The sequence below is a fragment of the Patagioenas fasciata genome, chromosome 21, assembly GCF_037038585.1.
Source record: "Patagioenas fasciata isolate bPatFas1 chromosome 21, bPatFas1.hap1, whole genome shotgun sequence".
NCBI lineage: Eukaryota > Metazoa > Chordata > Aves > Columbiformes > Columbidae > Patagioenas > Patagioenas fasciata.
The window spans coordinates 8,529,399-8,550,917 of NC_092540.1; the positions used below are offsets into that span (position 1 = coordinate 8,529,399).

A 21,519-nucleotide genomic window follows, 5' to 3' on the forward strand; every position below is an offset into this window, starting at 1 on the left:
AACCCCAAGTGGCCTGTTCTTCTCAACTCATGGAATTAGCAGCTCCACCACCAGCACTCTCCCTCTACACAAAACCAGCACCACAGGGCACCATGCACTGGCCAGGCTGCTCTGGGTACCTGTTCTTCCAGAACTCCAGCTCCACCTTCGGGTTCGGATTGCTGCCTTGCAGGAGAGGCTCTGAAGACTCTTTCTTCAGTGCCTCCTGGATCTGGTGGCTCCAGTCTATGATGGCCGACTCCATGGCATACACCAGAGATTTATCTATCCGTTCCATGCTGTAGTAAACAGAGTACGTGATTAACTTTGTTGATGTGCATTGCTCAGTTGGATCTACTTCCAATGGCCGTGTGGGCAGCTGGATTTTACAGGGTTTCACATTTCAAAACCACAAAACAATCAAACCCCATAAGATTTTGTCACTGGTTTAATATAGGAATTACACTCTGGAGAAAACGGCTGAATGTCTGCAGCAGTGTGGGCAACAACACTGTTCATAAAGTGAATGGTGGAAATGAAGAGCCAGTCGCCACCTCTCTGCACAGCCAGTCATTGTCACATCAGATCCATTCAGGTTCAGGATCTGACCTGGAGACTCACACATCCAGCAAGATTCTCTCTCCCCATACCATTCTCCCTCAAAATATTCTACATCCCTGCAGTCATTAACTCACTTAATTCAGCAAGAAACACCACCAAGTGGGCTGGGAAGCTGAGGACAGGTCACCCCACTGCCTTGGAAGCAGTAACTTCTCACAAAATCCCACCCGCACCACGTCCTGTCTGAGGAGTGATTCATTCCACTGCACCCACACATCTCCTGGGGTTCCACAGGGGCACGCACGCAGCCCAGACACGATGACAACTTGATGTACAAACGCATCTGCTTCTCTGGACCTTCCAGAACCTGTTATTTTGGGGTGGTACTCACGATTTCTCATTTTCCAGATCAATGTCCTCAATTCCCTCTGAGCCAGCTGGGAGAGGCAGCAAGGTCTTGCCGTCTACTTGGCCAACAACTGTGAAAATGGTACTTTTGAGGTTGTGGACATGACGCACGATGTCTTGTGACACCACTTCTGGCCAGCCCTGATGGTTCTTCTTGTTCGTTAGGATGGGCACGATCACCTACAGCGGGAGTCACGGAAGACCAATGGAGAAAAAAGTGCAGCAGGAGACGGACGGGCCACCAGGCTCTGAGGTCTGTGCTTGGCCAAGCCTGGAGACCCATATTCATTGCTGTCTCAAGCAGTTCCCATGTGAAATAGAGGCAGCTGATGATGAATGGGCATCTCTACAGGCCCACTTTATACAGCAGAACACCCTTTTCCCCAAATCCAAGCAGCCAAGGAGGGTGGAAGCCAGTAGGCAAAGTGAGCAGCCCCATCCCCAGGCTCTCCCAGCCTTTCAAGCCCGCAACTGGAGATGGCCCCATGGGCTGCTGTCCCTTGCCCTCACAACTGTCCCCGGTGCTTGGTCCCCATGTCCCTGCCCATGGGCACAGCCGTCAGGCTGCCCTTTGAGCCTGCCAGGGCTGGGCTGAGCTCAGTGTGCTGCAAGGGAAGGTCTGCTGGTACCCCCTGGGATACACTGGTGGTGAGGGTCCCCCAGGTCCCAGCTGCAGCCCACCAAACAGGAGCTTTGCCTTTATCAGCACTTTTACTGACCCGGCAGCATGGGGTTGTGGGGCTGGTCGGGGTTTGCCCAGATTTGAGCTGCTTTTGGCTTGTTTGAGCTGTGACAGCAACACCGTGTCTGTCACCTATCCTGGCTGGCTCTGCACTGGGACCAGCCTGTGGCAACAGCCTAACAAAGCCAGGTTGTCCCTAGTGACAAACAACAGCCCTTTGTGTTACTGGACTCAGGGTGGGGGTAGGGGAGGGGGGGGAGGTGACTAAAGGCACAAAAATAGCTGCAAATGGACATAAAATTGAAACGGAATAAAGCAGCTCAGCACCTCCATGGTGCTGTCCCAGGATGCTGAAGACTCTTTGGAACTGTGGCTGGCTCTGTAGACCCGAAGAAGACCCGACCAGCCACCTTCGTGCCCAGGGAGCCGTGGGAAGGGGGAGCACAACCCCAGGGAACACACGGGCAGGTGCTGACGAGTTCACCTTCAGCAGTTTTAGCTGCATTATTAGCAAGATGTGTCTCTATTACTTAAAGCATGTGGACTGCTAATGCCAGTGATGTTGTAACCAGGCAAATGACAGCCGTTCATTTTCTTTCTGACTGTTAAAATGATAACTGGACTCAGGATGAAGCCCCAGCCCACAGAGCAGGTGTGTTCCCTTCGGCACCGCAGGAGTGAAGCAACAAGTGGACAAGGTCACCAGCTGTGACCCCTCACTGAATAAAGACAAAGTGTGGGCAGAGGAACACACGACCCCAACCCCAGGAAATTCAAGACCTTTTTCACCTTCACGCAGACCCACCCCATCTGCCTGACCCAGCACCACCGCTGCTTTTGCCTTCAAGTGAAGCTTGAGAGGAAAATAGGATGAAAACCAGGCACAATCTGCTCCCTGCAGAAATACTGCATGTCTGCACAGGGCAGAGCAAAGCCTGCAAACACGCAGCTGGGACGCACAATCCCGGCTCCCAAAGGCATTCAGAAAACAGGATTTAACAGGATCTGCCAAAGTGTTCCTACCCCACCATCTACCCATAGCAGACGGTGCTTGCAATGCTATTGGCCAGCCGTGATGCAAAACCACTGTTTGTGCAGACTTCGCAAGACCACGGGGCTCATCAAAACAAAAGCTCCCCGTATAAATCATGTGTTTTCTCACAAAACCAGGATAACCAGTCTGGCAGCCTGCTCTTGGGAATCCAATCTATCAGTCACCATCTTAATATACCAAACATCATGATCAGAGCTTCTCAAATCCAGCAGCTCCTCTGCTTTCCCATTACAGCCTCATTCCTGAGACTTCTCCCGGTGAGGAGCCATCAGGAATAAACCGAAACAACATTGTCTAGTTCAGGCTAATAACACAGCAAAGCAAAAGCACTCGAACCTCTTGACGATCTCTTTAAGAAAACATCAGCCCACCTGAGATAACCCGACACTGAGCTACAGGAGGCTCCTGAACATCACAAAACACTTTTTCACTATGAGAGTAATCGAGCACTGGCCCAGGTTGCTCAAAGAGGTTGTGAAGTCTCCATCCTTAGAGATACTGAAGAGCTACCTGGACATGGCCCTGGGCAACTGGCTCTGGATGGCCCTGCTTGAGCAGGGGTTTGGAGTAGGTGACCTGCAGATGTCCCCTCCAGCACCTGTGGGTACATCAGTCCCACAAGGACCCCACTGATAGACAGAGCTGATGTGGATCAGCATTCAGGTGGTTTATATGAGTTCTAAAGCCGTCCATGGTACTGCAAAGGGCAGAGTTAAGGGTACAAGTGCATCAGCAGAGAAGGGAGGGAGGCCAAGGAGCCTGTCTGTAGGAGGGGACACCTTCCCCGCTGCCATGTGCGAGGGGCACCCGGTACTCATGGGTGCCAGGGCTCCCTCTGCACCTCCGGGGCTGCCCAGGCCTCACAGGATCCCAGCCTGGTTAGGTTGAAGGGACCTCTGCAGATCCCCCAGTCCAAGCCCTGCTCACGCAGGGTCACAGAGCAGATCACACAGGTGGGTCCAGGCGGGTTTCAATGTCTCAGAGAAGGAGACTCCACACCCGCCCTGGGCAGCCTGGGCCAGGCTCTGCCATCTCCCAGCAAACAAATTTCTCCTCATGTTGAGCCTGCCCCCGTGGCCCCTCATCCTCACCTCCTCCACGAGGGCGGCAAAGTGCCGCAGGGCATCGGCGGGCAGGTCCCCGCAGAGCAGCTCCCCGGGGCCGGCGCCGGGGGCCCGCAGGAAGAACAGCCCCTTGCGGCGGGCGGCGGGGGGCGGCGGGGGCGGCCCCAGCTCCAGCTCCCCGGCCGGGCCCCGCCAGAGCAGCAGCGCCGGCCCCGCCGGCCCCGCCAGGAAGCTCCGCAGCAGCGGCCCCGCCGCCTCCCCGCCTGCCCAGCGCTCCCAGCGCTCCGCCGGCACCCCCAGCCCCCGCGCCGCGCACCGGCACAGCCGCTCGGCGCCGGGCACCGGCTCCACCGCCTGCTCCATCCGGCCGGCACCGGCGGGTGTTTGCGGGGAAGAGCCGCGTTGCCCGGGGGAAGGGACACTGCGAGGAGCCGGGGGCGGGCCGGGGCGGGACCCAGCTCGCCTGGGAGACGCAGCTGCCCCGGGCAACCACGGCTATCAACACAAGCTGGGGATGGAGGGCCTGAGAGCAGCCCTGCGAAGGACTTGGGGGTGCTGGGGGATGCTCCCTCTGGGGGGGGTCTGGATACCACTGGATCCACCTGGGCACCCCCAAAGTGGCTTTTTAGCACTTATTTTTCTCCTGAAAAAGCAAACACAGTGGGGCTTTCTCCCACCTGGTTTGGCCTTTAGGAAGGGAAGAGCAGAAGAAGGGGCCTTGGGGACTAGAACCACTACGCAAACATTTGATTAGGGAGACAGGAGCTAGAGATTTGTCTGTCACTGTGGAAGAGGTGACAGCGGTGTGATCTTTGCCTCCAGACTAATCCCAAAAATATGCCCAAGCTAGAAATGGGTCAAATGGGGAAAGGGAATGGGCCTGGACCACAATGGCAAACTGATTGTTCAGAACTCCCAGGAAAAGGGGGGTACCGATATTTGTTGGTATTAACTGATGTTTTTTCAGGTTGGCCAGAAGCGTTCCCTACCAGAACAGCAAAAGCTTAGGAGGTGACTACAACACTGATACACAAAATAATACCAAGGCTTGGAGGACCAGCTGTTAGATCCTCTGATTGAGGGCCACATTTTACTGACGAGTATGTGAAGTCTTTTGCAGAAAACTTTGAAACCATAATAGGAAGGTCCATTTCAAGACCCCCTGACTGCTACCAATATCAGAGAACAGAATGCCTGGATTCGCCATTCTAGAGTGAAGAAAGCCTGCGAAACACCACGGAGGGTAACCCGGGCGCAACCTGGAAAACTCTGTTTTTCACAGTCACCTTTTGGTCCTTCTGGGGGACCAGCCTGGGTGGTGCTTCCCGCATTGGGAAGAAGAAACCCAAAAGAACAAACAAGTAGAATTTTTGGTAGATATGGGGGCAACACTAATGAAAACCTGGACAGAAGAAACTTCAACCCCATGACGGGAGGGGCCTTTTTCGTGTTTTGTTAACTACAGAACCAGCCGCTGCCCCCACCCTGAAGCACGCAGGCTGTTGTCCCACACTGCCAGCACCACCCCCCTTCTTTTAGCAGGATCATTTTATCTGAGCATGGCAGTGGCCCTAAAGGCACTTGCTTTGATAGAGCTGTCTCAATAAGGTGTTGAACAAGTCCTCGCAGACACGCAATGATGTAGCACGCTATAGAAATCAGTGCTTCTGTTACTTCGATTAAAGAAGTAATTTCTCTCAATATTACAAACCAAGATTCTAACAATCCCATGAGTGGACTATCTACACCTGAATTCTCAGCCAATTCTTCTGCTGAAGCTGTGGTTAGACATATATCACCTTTTTCTGCCAACATCCTATCTGGGACCATGTTATTTTCCCATGCCATTCTACTAGTAGCATCTAATTGTTTGGTGATTCATTTAACTGCTTGTCTAGTATAACTTATAAATAAATGTTATTTATCCCGTCTACATTCTTGTTTGTAGTTACCTACCAAAACAAAAAGGACTCAGAACCCGCAGCTAACTTGACTTCTTGCTTTGTGTTCCTTGGGGACTCCTCTGGGGACCCCAATCTAATTGAAATAAACCCTGTCATCAGAGGAAAGCCCTCAACTCCTTTTTCTGTTGCCCTGATGGATCACAGGGTTCAAATGCCAGGGTAAAAGGAATTTCCAATTGTACGACGTCACAGGTACCTTCCCAGTGGGGGTAAAATGGAATGAAGTGTCATCTTCCCACAGTACCACCAAAGATCCACTCAAGAAGCATTTGAGGACATATGAGGACCAACTTCCCGTGTCTCTGCACACCTACTCATGTTCCTAGGAACTTGGTATCATTCCTGCCGCGTCGTGAGAGACAGGCAGTATGATTTCCAATTATTCCTGAAAATGCCAGGGGGATTTTGATATTTTTCCCTGCAAAGCTGGAAACAGGAGGGAGAGAGTATGACACGACTTATTTCTCCATGCCGTAGAGTCTTGGCATAAGGCTAAGACGCACTCCATCCCCTGTCAATCTTCGCTCCACCCCAGAGGGAAGGGTACCACTTGGGCCACAGGCCTTCCTGCCGCACAGGCATAGCAATTGCTCGTTTAGGCTTTGCACCATATATTTGATCCATTCTACCCAGGCATTTGTACCTCCATATATTTTGAACCTTCCCAGGGCATCTTTTCTACTAATGTCTATTTGTGATCCATAAACCCCACTTACTGAATCATCTGCTCTCTGCCTTGCAATTAGCAAAGGGTTGCACTGCAGAGACTCACATCCTGGGAGAGACTGTCCTTTAGATAGGGTCATTTTTCTTTTCAACTCTATAACCGTTCATTGCTCACTGTCCATCCCCTAAACTCTGTGCTCCAAATAACACTGTACCAGGAGGGGCAATGAGAGCACAGCCGGCGGCCTTCCCCGGCCCCAACCACCGCCTGCCCGCCCCAGTCCGCCGCAGCGAGCCCGGCCGCCCATCCCCGCCCAGAGTTCCTCCCCACCCCCCGCCCCGGCCTTTCGCCAGCGAGTTCGCCTCCCCCCCGGGAAGCCGGGGCGTCCCTGCCGGCTCCGTGCCCGGGGTGGACGGGGGTGGACGGCGGGGGGGGTGGACGGCGGGGGGGGTGGACGGCGGGGGGGGTGGACGGCGGGGGGGGGGGCACGCGGGCGTCCCGCGGTTTCTCAGCCCCGCTGTCGGAGGCCTAACCCCCTCACCTGCCCGTGCTGCCGCCTCCCGCGCTTCTTCCTCGGTGGCTCGCTCGCTCGGTCCCTCGGCCCGCTGCCCGCCCCGGCCGCGGGCTGAAGAAGAAACGGACCCCGCCAGCGGCTTTGCCTCCCCCCGGGGAGGCATAGAGACACCGCGTCCCCGTCCCCGTCTCCCCGTCCCGGCCCGCCTGCCTCCCTGCCTACCCGCGCGCGGGGTTCCTCGGCCGATCGGCAAGACGCTCCCGCGCTGGCCTCCCCGCGACCGCCCGCCCGACGGGCTTGACTCCGAGCGACTGACCGTTGGGCACCTGGCGGGGGGCAGGGGGCCGGTTGCCGGGCGGCGGGGAGAGCGCGCATGCGCGGCGCGCGCAGTTGCCGACCCCCTCCGGCCCTTCCCGCGGGTGGGCCGGAGGGGGCGGGGGGCAAGGCGAGGGCGGGAGAGACCGCGCTTTGGGGTGCGGGCGGGGGGGGGGTGTTTGTGCTCGCCGTGCAGTCTGAGCCGGAAGACGAAGTGAAATTATACGGCGGCGGCGGCGGCAGGTGCGGGTGGGGGGCACGACGACACCACCACGACCCCGCCGCCCCTGCCGAAATAAACCCCCACCAAAAAAAAAAAAAACACCGCCACGAAACCCGCATCCCCACGCCACGCGCGAGCCCCGAAACTCCAGACACGGACTCGCCGAGCGTGTGCACGGATCGCGAGGGTCGAAAAGCTCGACTCGTAGAGTCGCGTACACTGTCCCGCAGCCACCCGCGAGAGGCTCGCTCGGTCGCGTCCAGCTCCTGTCCCTGCGTAGGACCAACCGCCCCGCCGTTCCGGTTCAGCCCTTGCCCGCCGGTCCCACTTACTTAGACTAAGCCTAAAATGCAAAGATCTCTCCATAAGGATGGGTTTTATACTCTACTTCCACAATCTGCTGGCAGTACAAAAGAATAAGCGGCAGATCTACTTAGGCTGAGTCACGGTGCTTTGCTCCTAAGACCATGCATACCATGGGAATATTTCAGCTGCATGTCCCACCCCAACCCCAGAGAGCAAGAGCTCCAGGAACAGGTGGAGAAACAGGGAAGAACACTGCAGTGCTTCTGAGAAATAAAGCAAGGACAGAAAGGCAGACGGGCATGCTGTGGAACCTTCTCCTTACCCGGCTGTGCTGCTGCCACTCATGAAATGACACTGTAGAGCAAGTACTTTTAGCACCTTTTTTGTGTTTCACGTTCCAGGAACCCTTCCCCTGGAGGTCCAGCTGCTGAGGTGGAGACTCAGGACCTGGACCCCATGGCTTCGGGGCAGAGGCTCTGATGGAGAGGAGAGGAGATCAGGGGTTGCACTGGGAAATGTGTCTGCACTGCAGGGGATGTGAGAGAGGTTCCGAAATCCTGTCCCCAGCATTTCTGGTAGCAGTTAACTCTTCCTGCCCATGCCTGTGCTCCTGCAGCTGTGTCTCTGTCCCTGGGTCTGCTCCCTGTCAGTGTCACAGACCCCGTCCCACCCGCTGTGTGCTCAGCTCTGTCCTGCTCACACCGCCTGGCACTGCCCAGGGGCAGCTCTGTGTGTGCAGGGGCTCAGGAGCAGCTCAGACAAGTCCTAACGAGAACTGGGGTCTCAGTGTCTTCTCCAAAGAGAGAAATAAATCCCCATCTCCCACTGCACACCCAGACAACCAAGAGTGGAAAACTGAAAGCACAGACTCCTTCCCTTGCAGCTGTTGCTGTCTTGATGTCCTTGTTCAGAAGGACTCTCTGCCATGTCCGTGGGGTTGATCTGGCGCTCTGAGCAGCCTTGACCCACACAGCACCCTCCAACCCCACAAGCTCCCTGCCTGCCCTGCCGGGGGTCGCTCCTTCCACCCACAGCTGCTGCCATGGGATCTCCCCGGGCAGGCTGAGCGCTGACCCTGGCAGGCGGCAGAGTCCCTGCCTGGCACAGCCCTGGGGTGCAGGGACCCTGCTCTGCAGGACAGCCCTGGGCACCCCTGGGTGCTCACCCAGCTTCACAGCTGTTCAACATTGCCTGACAAGAGCCCCCTCCTTACAGATCCCACCAGCTGTGCCTGTACCAGTTTTAGGAGATGCCTCCAGGAGCTACAGCTGCATTGCCCTGCACCCAGAGACTTACCATGGCAAGGGCTGCAAAGGTTTCTCCTCCAGTGAGCTCTCAGTCATCCTCCCAGTCCTGACCACCTTTAATCTCTCTCTGCCTTGCTCATCTCCCTGAGATCCCCAGGCAGAGCCCTCAGCCCTGCTGCGCTGTGCAGAGGAGCTGCTCCTGGGCAGAGCTGTCTCTCTGCAGCGCTGCCGCTTGCCAGGAGCTCCCTCTGAACCAGGAGCCCAGCCCAGCCCAGCAGCACAGGAGCAGCCCAAGGCGCTTTAATGACCACTCTGGTGGCTTTGGTGTAGAGTCCATGAACATCAGACCTTGAGGGGAAGAAGAAGAAACTTCTCAAGAAATCAAAGTCAGATTCAAACTCCATAGTTTCTGGTATTGTTAATGGGTCTCACTGAGGGACACTACTGAGCAACGGTCTCCAGGATCTGGTTAGAGTAGAAAACCGGAGGCAGTGATGACAGTTCGGGAAAAGCAAAGTAAAGGTCTCTCTGATGCTGAGTAAACCTGGATGTGTTTCATTAACCAAAGGTCAAGCCCTGACCCCCAGCCCTGGGAAGGCAGATCCTGTCCCTCACACGTTGCCCAGGGCCCTTCCTGGACAGTGTGATGTGGGGCTGTGCAAGGCCAAGGGCAGGACTATGGTCCCACACCTCCCAGGTTCCTGGCTGGGGACAAGGAGGGTTTTGGAGCTCATTGACAACGTCTTCCTGACATGGGTGACTCAGGAGTCAGTGAGGTGAGGTGCCCAGCCACTCTCACTCCCAGTTCCAAGACTTAGCCATGTACATCCAGTTGGATGTTACAAATTACTTGACCGTGGAGAAGAAATGGAAAACATCTTCTGTCAGCAACCTTAGGATGTCTCCAGTCAATGAGCAGGTTCCTATGGAGAACTGTAATGACCCTGACACTCACTGGCCAGGAGGTGATCTTGGGCCGACTTCTTAACATGTCTGCCTGGTGGGCCAATAGGGGTGATGTTCACCTGGATCTATTCCTGATCAAGAAGGAAGAGCTGGTGAGGGATGTGAACGTCAGTGTCCACCTTGGCTGTTGTGACCAGGAAACAGTGGGGTCCCAGGCACCAGAGGGGAGGGTGAAGGCCAGCAGCAGAGCACAGGCTGGTGGGCTCCAGAGAAGGCTTTGACGTACTGGAGGATGGCAGATGAGGTGGTTACGTGGAAGCAGGCCTGAAAGGTGAAGAAGCTCAGGAAACCAGAGCAGCCTTACAGGACAGGCTGCTCCAAGCACAAGAATGATTTCTTTGAGAACCCATGAAAAGAAGCATTTATCTTGTGAGGCTGCTCATCTGAACTGATGGAGCTCCAGGACAAAAAGGCAGCACACAGGAGGTGGAAGCAGGGGAAGCTGCAGAGGAGGAATTCAGAAACCTTGTCCATCGATGTAAAGATGATGCCAAAGCTGATCTGAACTTCATAGCTGCAGGGGAGAATGAAGGCAGCAAGACGAGCTTACACAGTTTCCTTAAAATAAGAGACGTGGGCCTCCTGCTGAACTTTGTAAGAGTACAATCAGACAGGACTGAGGTTCTTCACGGCTTCTTTGCCCCCATCTTCACCAGCAAGGTCTCCTGGGAGTTCATTCCGAAACTCAGGAGTCTGGAGAAAACCCAGCAATGGATGGGGCTCAAGTCAGGGTGACCTGAGGCAACTCAGATACTCAGACACCATTACAGAAAATGAAAACTGAGCATGGAAGGAAATAGAAGAAATTTAGCTTTATTGCTATTTATTATGGAAATGCTCTCTGTTTTACTATTTCTGAAATCTCCCTAATCATCAACAACAGACTTGAAGCCTTTAGGAAAAAGATGCACAGAGCCTTGCCTTGTAAGAGCATTTCAGATGTTAATGAGCCCTCTGCTGCCATGATCCTGAACTGCAGCTACTGAAACAATGAACAAACCTCTCATGAAGTGAAAGGCAGAAGCAAACCCCAGGTTTCTGAGGGTGTTTGGGACCCCACGAAGGGCCATCAGTGACACAGCTGTGAAGGAAACAACCAGTGCAGGTCCCTGTCCCTGGAGACCGGTGAAGGAAAGACTTGGAGACACTGGTTACAGGTGGTGAGGGCCGTGTGGAGGTGGCTCTGATGCCATGTGAGCCCTTGATGCTGGTTCATCTCCAGAATGGCTGAGCCCTGACCCCTGGGACCTGGTAGATTTTTCTCCAATGTTTTCCAAGGCTTTTCCTGTGGTCAGTGTGAGTGTTTTGTGTTTTGGGGTGGGTTTTCTGTGCTGTTGTTTTAAGTGCAAGGCTCTGGTTTTCTGTGGAGCTGCAAATGCCTGTGAGGAGTTCACAACTCACCCAGCTTCTTTCATACACCTGGCAATGGTCACCAATCACCTCAATGTCCCAGTCCCAAACTTGCTTGAATCCTCTATTTGGATCCATACCCATCACTCCAGGAGGTTCATGGATCCACCAGGCTCATGGATGATTCCTGAGGCCCATCCAGTGTGGGCAGTGTGAGAGAGGAGCAGAGCAGGGTCAGCTCATGGGCCATGGCTGAGCACAAACACCCCAGCAGCAGCCATTCCCCACCTCCCAGGCACAGCCATGCCCACAGGATGGAAATGTCACTGCCATACATGATCAGCCCAAGAGAGGCCTTTCTTCCTTCCATATTCCCAGGAAAATCTTCCTCCTGTTCCTCCTCCACCTGCAGACATCAACTGCTTTCCATTTCTGGGCTCAGACATGGCTGGAAGGGTTCACTGAAGCCATCAGCCATCTCACTGCTTCTCCCTGACAGGCCCTGACCCTCTCCCACACCTACACATGGCCAATCACGGCTGCTCAGGGCCTCCCGCTCTTCAGAAGAGGCCTCGAGCTTCTTGGTTCTTCCTGATGCTTCTTATAAACTTCCTCTCTCTCTCCAGAGTTCATGGTGAGCTTTCTTGTCCATAACAGCCCCTTTATGGCCATGTCTTACTAAATGGTTGTCTTTGTATGATCATTTGTGCAGAAAGGGCAGTCACAGGACAGCACCCAATGTGTCAAAACTGATGCCGAGTGAAATGCCGTAAAGCCCTGATGAGTTCCCCCTGTGTCTGTGTCTCTCCTGGAAGGAGTCTGTCCCGAGAAGGGGATCCAGCTCCTGCCACTCTCTGCAGAGGCACATGAGCAGTGTCCGTGCACCTGGGGACACAAAGGTGACGTTTGCCAGACCACCCTGCATCTGATCCACGTAGATGTGTGCTTGTGGATGAGGTACGAAGCCTTATAGTGCAAATACCTATTTAGGTATCATTGCCAGAGGGGCTACCACTGATGCAGAGTGCTATTTTACAGATATTTAAATATTAGCCTGGTAAACTTTCATTTTTCTTTAAAAACTGACATTCCTAGACAAATACACAAACACTTGAAGGATGCCTTTTAACATGATTGTCCACAGAAGGCCCACCAGCTGTGCATCTCAGGAAGTGGGATGCCAGAGTTCAAGGGCAGGATGGTTTGGGCTCTGTGCTGGGATCTGGAAACTGAAACGCGCTCCCATCTCCCACCCCCTGCCCTCCTCAGTGGGGCTGTGAGACATTCTGCCAGCAGGAAACACAGGCCAGCCAGGAGTGGTGGTGGAGCTGCTCTCTATGTGAGAGAGCAACTGCAATGTAGTAAATTCTGCCCAGGAGCGGACGAGGAACGAGTTGAGAGTGTATGGGTCAGGATCAAGGGACAGGCTGGCAGGGGTGATACGGTTGTAGGTGTCTAATACAGGCCACCAGATCAGGCTGAGGAAGTTGATGAGGCCCTCTATGCACAGCTGAGAGTGGCCTCGCAGTCACAGGCCCTGGTTGTTGTGGGTGATTTTAACTCCCCTGATGTTTGCTGGAAGGACCATTCAGCCAGCCAGCCACAGTCCAGGAGGTTCCTCCAGTGCATTGATGATAACTTCCTCATGCAGATGGTGGAGGAGCCGACCAGGAGAGGTGCACTGCTGGATCTCATCCTCACTAACAAAGAGGGTCTGGTCGAAGCAGTAAAGGTCGAGGGCTGCCTGGGTTGCAGTGACCACGAGATGGTGGAGTCCAGCATCTCGTGTGGCAGGAACAGAATAGCAAGTAGAATTGCAACCCTGGACTTTGGCAGGGCTAATTTCGGCCTTTTCAAGCAATTGCTGGGGGAAATCCCATGGGCAAGACTGCTTGAAGGAAAAGGGGCCCAAGAGAGCTGGATTGCATTCAGAGATTGCTTCTTCCATGCTCAGGATCAGAGCATCCCCACACGTAGGAAGTCGAGGAAGGGAGCCAGAAGGCCTGCGTGGTTGAATAGGGATCTGTTGGGTATGCTCAAGCAGAAGAGGCGAGTTTACAGGTCATGGAAGCAGGGGCTGGCCACTTGGGAGGAATATAAGGCTGCTGTTAGAGGATGCAGGAGGGCAGCTAGGGTAGCCAAGGCCTCCTTAGAATTACAGCTGGCGAGAGGGGTCAAGGACAGCAAGAAGAACTTTTCCAAATACACAGCAGATAAAACTAATACCAGAGGCAATGTAGGCCCACTGATGAATGAGGTGGGTGCCCTGGTGGCAGAAGACACAGAGAAGGCAGAATTGCTGAATGCCGCCTTTGTCTCTGTCTACTCCGCTGGAGGCTGTCCTGGGGAACCCTGTACCCCTGAGACCCCGGATGAAGCCAGGTCAATGGAGGAGTTTGCTTTAGTCGATGAGGACTGGGTTAGGGAACAATAAAGTAGTCTGGACATCCATAAATCCATGGGTCCAGATGGGATGCATCCGCGGGTGCTGAGGGAGCTGGCTGAAGTCATTGCTGGACCGCTCTCCATCATTTTTGCCAAGTCTTGGGAAACGGGAGAGGTGCCCGAGGATTGGAGGAAAGCAAATGTCACTGCAGTCTTCAAAAAGGGCAAGAAGGAGGACCCGGGTAATTATAGACCGGTCAGCCTCACCTCTGTCCCTGGGAAAGTAATGGAACAGCTCATCCTTGGTGCCATCTCAAGGCACATCAGGGATAAGAGGGTCATTAGGGGCAGTCAGCATGGCTTTACCAAGGGGAAGTCATGCTTGACCAACCTCATAGCCTTTTATGAGAATGTGACAAGGTGGATGGATGATGGCAGAGCGGTGGATGTGGTCTACCTTGACTTCAGTAAAGCCTTTGACACAGTCCCTCACAGCATCCTCACAGCTAAATTGAGGAGGTGTGGTCTGGACAATAGAGTAGTGAGGTGGGTTGCAAACTGGCTTAAAGAGAGAAGCCAGAGAGTGGTGGTCAATGGTGCGGAGTCCAGTTGGAGGCCAGTATCTAGTGGAGTGCCTCAGGGGTCAGTACTGGGGCCAATATTATTCAATATATTCATTAATGATTTAAACGAGGGAATTGAGTGTACTATCGGCAAGTTTGCTGATGACACTAAGCTGGGAGGAGTGGCTGACACGCCAGAAGGCTGTGCCGCCATCCAGCAGGACCTGGACAGGCTGGAGAGTTGGGCGGGGGATAACCTGATGGAATTTAACAAGGGAAAGTGTAGAGTCCTGCATCTGGGCAGGAACAACCCCAAGTTCCAGTATAGGTTGGGGCATGACCTATTAGAGAGCAGTGTAGGGGAAAGGGACCTGGGGGTCCTGGTGGACAACAGGATGCCCATGAGCCAGCACTGTGCCCTTGTGGCCAGGAAGGCAATGGCATCCTTGGGTGTATTACAAGGGGGGTGGTCAGTAGATCGAGAGAGGTCCTCCTTCCCCTCTACTCCGCCCTGGTGAGACCCCATCTGGGATATTGTGTCCAGTTCTGGGCCCCTCAGTTCAAGAAGGACAGGGAACTGCTGGAGAGGGTCCAGCGTAGGGCAACAAAGATGATTAAGGGAGTGGAGCATCTCCCTTATGAAGAAAGGCTGAGGGAGCTGGGCTCTTTAGTTTGGAGAAGAGGAGACTGAGGGGTGACCTTATTAATGTTTATAAATATATAAAGGGTGAGTGCCACGAGGACGGAGTCAGGCTCTTCTCAGTGGCAAACAATGATAGGACAAGGGGCAATGGGATCAAGCTGGAACACAAGAGGTTCCACTTAAATTTGAGAAAGAACTTCTTCTCAGTGAGGGTGACAGAGCACTGGAACAGGCTGCCCAGGGAGGTTGTGGAGTCTCCTTCTCTGCAGACATTCAAACCCGCCTGGACACATTCCTGTGCGACCTCTCCTAGGCGTTCCTGCTCCAGCAGGGGGATTGGACTAGATGATCTTTTGAGGTCCCTTCCAATCCCAAACATACTGTGATACTGTGATACTGTGATACAACTTTTGCCATAACATCTTTAAATCAATGTAATTCACTTTGCCTTAATACCACTAAATAATATCCAAAGCAAACCCACGCGCGAGTATCACAACTCTATGAGTTGGCACCGTGCCAAGAAAATTGAAAGGTACGTCAGAGCAGGAGAAAAGCCAAAAATCTCCAAATTTACCCCCTTCTCTTGCCCCACGTTGGGCGCCAATTATCTGTCGAGGGTTAGGATTGCGGGGTGACAATCAAACCCTGGCAGATGTGTTGTCAACCTCCTCTCCCCCCCACTTCTCCCTTTTGCCCCTCCCTCTCCCCCCTTCCCACTCAGGACAGGCGATTGGGAGGGAAAGAAGGACAGAGAGAAGAGAGTTGGAAAAGTTCAAGATGTTTTACTAATGCTACTGATAAGAATAGAGAAAATAATACAAAATATACAAAACCAATCTTGTAAGGATCAGCAACTGCAGAGCCAGCACCCAAAGTCCTGGATTAGACTCTGTAGCCAACCGGAGCTGGATTCAGTCTCTCACTGGCCTCAGTTCGCAGGGACGACCAGCAAGGTCCTCTCCTGATGTCAGCCATGAGGAAAAAAGGGAAAAAGGGCAAAGGGCTGAGATCCTCGTGATCTCCCACTTTTATATGAAGTATTCACGTGAATGGAATGTTATTCACCGTTGGTCAGTCTCTCGATCACCAGTTTCTCATTGCCCCCCTCGCGAGATGTCCATCCGTGCTTATCAATAAGTTTGCATTCCCTTGCTGGGTTTAACCAAAACATGTGTTGGGTTCTCCAGGAAAATGCAGCTGACATGAAGGCTTGAGCTGACAGGCAAATTCACTAAAAGAGAAACTTGTTTTTAACAAAACCAGGACATTCCACCCCTTATCATATGACATTCACTGAATACTTAAACCTTATCAATACAATCTATCAATACAATCTAATTGATCACTACTACTATATATATATATATATATATACATATGTACATATATACACAGGAGTAATTAATCAGTGGACCATCCTTTGAAAAGTTCATTAAGTTCATTTTGTCACCACAGTCTCCCAGGGCAGGGAAAATGGTCCAAGTGCATCTCATGACCCCTGTTGGTGGGTTAAGGACACCAACTTCCAAGAAGGTGTCGGGCGCCACTCGAAGAAGCCAGCGCTGGTTTCATCACCATTGTCTTGATCTGAAAGACACTTATTAAACATTGTTAGTGCGGCAATTCACATCATACAGTTCAGCATTGCATATTTTCACCTAAAATCAAATCCCCTTGAGGTGCACACCGAACTTCTCCATCCTTAAGCATCACCCACCAGGTGCTGCCAGGTCCCTGGGCAAAAACAATCCCACGAATAGGTTTGCCTGTGCCCGAGGCAGGAGGAACCCAGACTGCCTTTCCTAACATATTTTCCATGTGTACTACAGGGACTTTATCTCCTTCCACAGTCCATAGAATTTCTGATTGGGCAGGCCCGGCTCGATTGGTTGATCCCCTGGTGTTGACCAACCAAGTGGCTTTTGCTAAATGTGAATCCCAGTTTTTAAAGGCTCCACCACCCAGTGCCTTTAGTGTAGTTTTTAACAAACCATTGCACCTTTCAGTTTTCCCAGAGGCTGGTGCATGATATGGAATATGATACACCCACTCAATACCATGTTCTTTGGCCCAATTGTCTATAATACTGGTTTTGAAATGAGTACCATTGTCTGATTCAATTCTTTCTGGCGTACCCGGCCACCAAAGGACTTGCTTCTCAAGGCCCGAGATGGTATTTCGGGCTGTAACATGAGGTATGGCAGATGTTTCCAACCATCCAGTGGTTGCTTCCACCATTGTAAGTACATAACGCTTACCTTGACGTGTTTGTGGAAGTGTAATATAATCAATCTGCCAAGCTTCTCCATACTTACACTTTAACCATCGCCCCCCATACCATACAGGTTTTAACTGTTTTGCTTGTTTGATTTCGGCGCAAGTTTCACATTCATGAATAACCTGTGAAACAGTGTCCATAGTTAAATCCACCCCTCGATCACGAGCCCATTTGTATGTTGCATCTCTACCTTGATGCCCTGAAGCACCATGGGCCCACCGAGCTAGGAAAAGTTCACCTTTATGTTGCCAGTCCAAGTCCACCTCAGCTACTTTAATCTTAGCAGCTTGATCCGCTTGTTGGTTGTTTCGATGTTCCTCGGTGGCTTGACTTTTAGGCACATGAGCATCTACATGACCAACTTCCCCAGGCAGGCTCTCCAGCCGAGCAGCAATGTCTTGCCACAGCGTGGTTCCCAATGGTTTCACCTCTGCGCTGCCAGTTGCTTTTCTTCCATCGCCGTAGCCACCCCCACAAGGCATTTGCTCCCATCCATGAGTCAGTATAGAGACAAAGCATTGGCCACTTCTCTCGTTCGGCAATGTCCAAAGCCAGCTGGATGGCTTTCACTGCTGCAAACTGACTGGATTCACCTTGTCCTTCAGTGGCTTCTGTAACTTGTCGTGTGGGACTCCACACAGCAGCTTTCACCTTCGATGTTTTCCTACAGACGACAGGATCCACCTGTGAACAGTGCACACTGCTTATCAGTCTCTGAAAGCGGATTATATGGTGGTGCTTCTTCAGCACGTTTTACTTCCTCCTCATCTGCAGACATCCCAAAGTCTTTGCTTTCTGGCCAGTCTGTAATCACTTCTAATATCCCTGGACGGTTGGGACTTCCAATCCGAGCTCATTGCATGATCAGTGCAATCCATTTACTCCATGTAACTTCGGCTGCATGATGTGGAGAGGGAACCGTCCCTTTGCACACCCAGCTCAGCACCGGCAGTTGAGGTGCAGGAGGAGCTGTGCTTCAGTGCCCATCACTTCTGAAGCAGCTCGAACTCCTTCATATGCTGCCAGTATCTCCTTTTCAGTTGCAGTACAGTTGGCCTCATATCCTTTGTATCCTCGACTCCAAAAACCTAAGGGTCGACCTTGGGTTTCTCCTGGTGCTTTCTGCCAGAGGCTCCAGGTAAGTCCATTATCTCCGGCTGCGGTGTAGAGCACATTTTTAACATCTAGTCCAGTTCGGACTGGTCCCAGGGCCACCGCATGAGTTATCTCACGCTTCATTTGTTCAAAGGCTTGGCGTTCAGGGCCCCACTCAAATTGGTTCTTTTTACGAGTCACTCGATAGAGAGGGCTCACAATGTGGCTGTGGTCAGGAATGTGCATTCTCCAAAAACCTACAACGCCCAAGAAAGTCTGTGTCTCCTTCTTATTAGTAGGTGGAGACATTGCTGCAATTTTGTTGATCACCTCCATTGGGATCTGACGACGGCCATCTTGCCATTTTATTCCTAAAAACTGGATCTCTCGTGCAGGTCCCTTGACCTTGCTCCGTTTTATGGCAAAACCAGCATCCAAAAGAATAGGAATTATTCTCTCACCTTTTTTGAAGACTTCTTTCGCTGTGTCGCCCCATACGATGATGTCATCAATATATTGCAAGTGTTCTGGAGCTTCACCTTGCTCCAGCGTGGTCTGGATCAGCCCATGGCAGATGGTAGCACTGTGTTTCCACCCCTGGGGCAAGCGATTCCATGTATACTGGATGCCCCTCCAGGTGAAAGCAAACTGCGGCCTGCACTCTGCTGCTGCAGGAATAGAGAAAAATGCATGAGCAATGTCAATTGTAGCATCGCACTTCACTGCCTTTGACTCCAGTTCAAACTGCAGTTCTAGCATGTCAGGCACAGCAGCACTCAGTGTGCTGTAACTTCATTCAGGCCACGATAGCCTACAGTTAGTCTCCACTCATCACTAGACTTACGCACTGGCCAGATTGGGCTGTTAAAAGGTGAGCGGGTCTTACTGATCACACCCTGGCTTTCCAATTGACGGATCAGCTTCTGGATAGGAATCAAAGAGTCTTGATTGGTGCGATATTGCTGGCGATGCACCGTCGTGGTAGCAATTGGCACTGCTGATCGTCAACCCTCAGCAGTCCTACAACAGAGGGGTCATCTGAAAGACCCGGTAAATGAGACAGCTGTTCAATTTTCTCAGTGTCCACAGCTGCTATACCAAATGCCCACCTATACCCTTTTGGGTCCTTAAAATACCCTCTCCTGAGGTGGTCTATGCCAAGGATGCACGGAGCATCTGGACCAGTCACAATGGGATGCTTTTGCCAGTTCTTTCCAGTTAGGCTCATTTCAGCCTCTACAACAGTCAGTTCCTGGGATCCCCCAGTCACTCCAACAATATTGATGGATTGCGTTCCTTTATAATTAGAAGGAATTATTGTGCACTGAGCACCAGTGTCCACTAAAGCTTTGTACTCCTGGGGTTGTGTTGTACCAGGCCATTGTATTTGTACAGTCCAATAAACTCTGTTATCCCTTTCCTCCACCTGGTTGGAGGCAGGGCACCTCTAATTCCTGTTTTGCACAGTCTCTGGGTGTGAATTAGAGGTTCCTTCAAGAGCATCAGAATCTCTTCTGCTCCTTTTGTAAACTGGAGCAGCCACCTTCCTAGGAGTTTTTCCTTTTATCTCACGTACTCGTTCCTGAAGTTCTGAGGTCGGCCTTCCATGCCACTTATTCATGTTTTCTCCCTGCTCATGTAGGAAGAACCACAGTGAACCTCTTTTTGTGGGCTGCCTCTGCCCTCTCTCTCGAGATTGGAAACGCCTTCTCCTAACAGCTGAAACATAGGTTTGTGCAGGTCGTGAACGGTACGAGTCTGCTCTGAGCTCTTGGATTTCTTGCAGCAGCTTTTCAAACCGGTCATCAGATTTTTCACACAGTTTCTCCACAGCGGAGACACAAGCCCGTAGAGAACCAGCAAGGCTGTCCTCAAAGTACCGGAGCTGCTCAATCACTTCATTAATTTCTTGTGCACCTCTAGCTGACCAGACCATTCCTGCCAATGACTTAGCATATGCAGGTGGTGCACTTTGTACAAATCTGCGCCACATAGATCGTGTACAATTGATTCTATCTGGGTCTGTCCCCTCTTGGCTGTTTGGTCCTAGATAGATGATCTCTCGCACAGCTCATTCTCTCAGGAACTGGATACCTCTCTCCATAGTATTCCATTTCCCTAACTTGGATATACAATCTTCCTTGTAGGGAAATCTGACTTTCATAGCTGCAGGAGTCGGGTCCAGAGAGTAGCGGCATTAGACTCTCTTGAAATTGCCCTATCAATGGTGGAATCTTTTGACAGAGATCCCAGCTGCCTGGCTTCACCACCTTCTAATTCAATTGTTTCTGCCCCATTGTCCCAGCATCGCAGCAGCCAGGTTAAAATATTCTCACCTTCACGACGACTGAAGTCTTTTCGCAGGTCTCTCAGCTCACCTGGAGAAAAGGACCGAGTGGTGGTCACTTCATCTCCACCCTGTCCTGGTGATGATGCCCCTTGGGTTGATGTTGGCCCTGTGCCATCACCTGCTGCACGGGTGGTCTTTCTAGTGACTTTCTTACAACCAGCAACTGATGCTGATATGGGTTCACCATCATCTGATTCATTTCCAGAGTCTGAATGACTGTCACAGTGATTGCTGTGGTTACAGCAGCAACAGTGCCCAGTGTGTGAAGGTGGGGGGGCTGCCTTGTCAGCCTTTGAGGCTGGAGAAGTAACGTTATCTGCAGCGCCCTTGGCAGAGGAGCAATGCGGAGGAGCTGGAGCTTCAGCCTGCGAAGCCGCGGTTGGGGGGGCAGTGGCTGCAGCAGCAGCTTTGGCTGTTTTGCCTTTTCTCGAGCGGCCAGGAGTGCTTTTTGCTAAAGCTTCCGAAGGCGCACCGCAAATCTCAGGACTAAAAAGAGACGTAAACCTCCTATTGAACCTCATTTCTCTTAACAGTAACACAAACTGACACACATTCAGCAAACCAGATAACACCATCACAGTTCTATCAAACCTCCAAGGGTATTCAAAGTTCTCTAACACATTTGCAAACTGTCCCAGCGAAATCACAAAAGTATTGTTAGTCAGCCTTTCTAAAGATTCGCTTGACCAATTAGCAAATATAGAGCCATTCTGCTCTTTAATCTCTCCTGGAGGTTTTTCAAGGTAAAGCAAAAACGAGTAAAAATACATTAGCGGCTGCAGTATAATGAAATAAACCAGTGCCAAACCACACAGGATCCTCATCACGACTAAATAATATCCGAATCAAACAGACGCGCGAGTATCACAACTCTATGAGCTAGCACCGTGCCAAGAAAATTG

At 52.2% G+C, this 21,519-nt stretch overlaps 1 protein-coding gene across 1 annotated transcript in view; it reads right to left on the reverse strand.

The window, feature by feature from the left end:
* Nucleotides 1-7,268, reverse strand: part of LOC136110757 (dynein axonemal heavy chain 9-like) — a 40,759-nt gene extending 33,491 nt beyond the window's left edge. Inside the window, exons 1-3 of the mRNA XM_071817743.1 lie at nucleotides 6,921-7,268; nucleotides 932-1,128; nucleotides 120-278 (exon numbers count right to left, since the gene is read on the reverse strand). Of these exons, the coding sequence (XP_071673844.1) occupies nucleotides 120-278; nucleotides 932-1,128; nucleotides 6,921-7,268 (704 nt within the window). The remainder of the gene's footprint in view (nucleotides 1-119; nucleotides 279-931; nucleotides 1,129-6,920) is intronic.
* Between the last annotated feature and the right edge of the window lie 14,251 nt (nucleotides 7,269-21,519).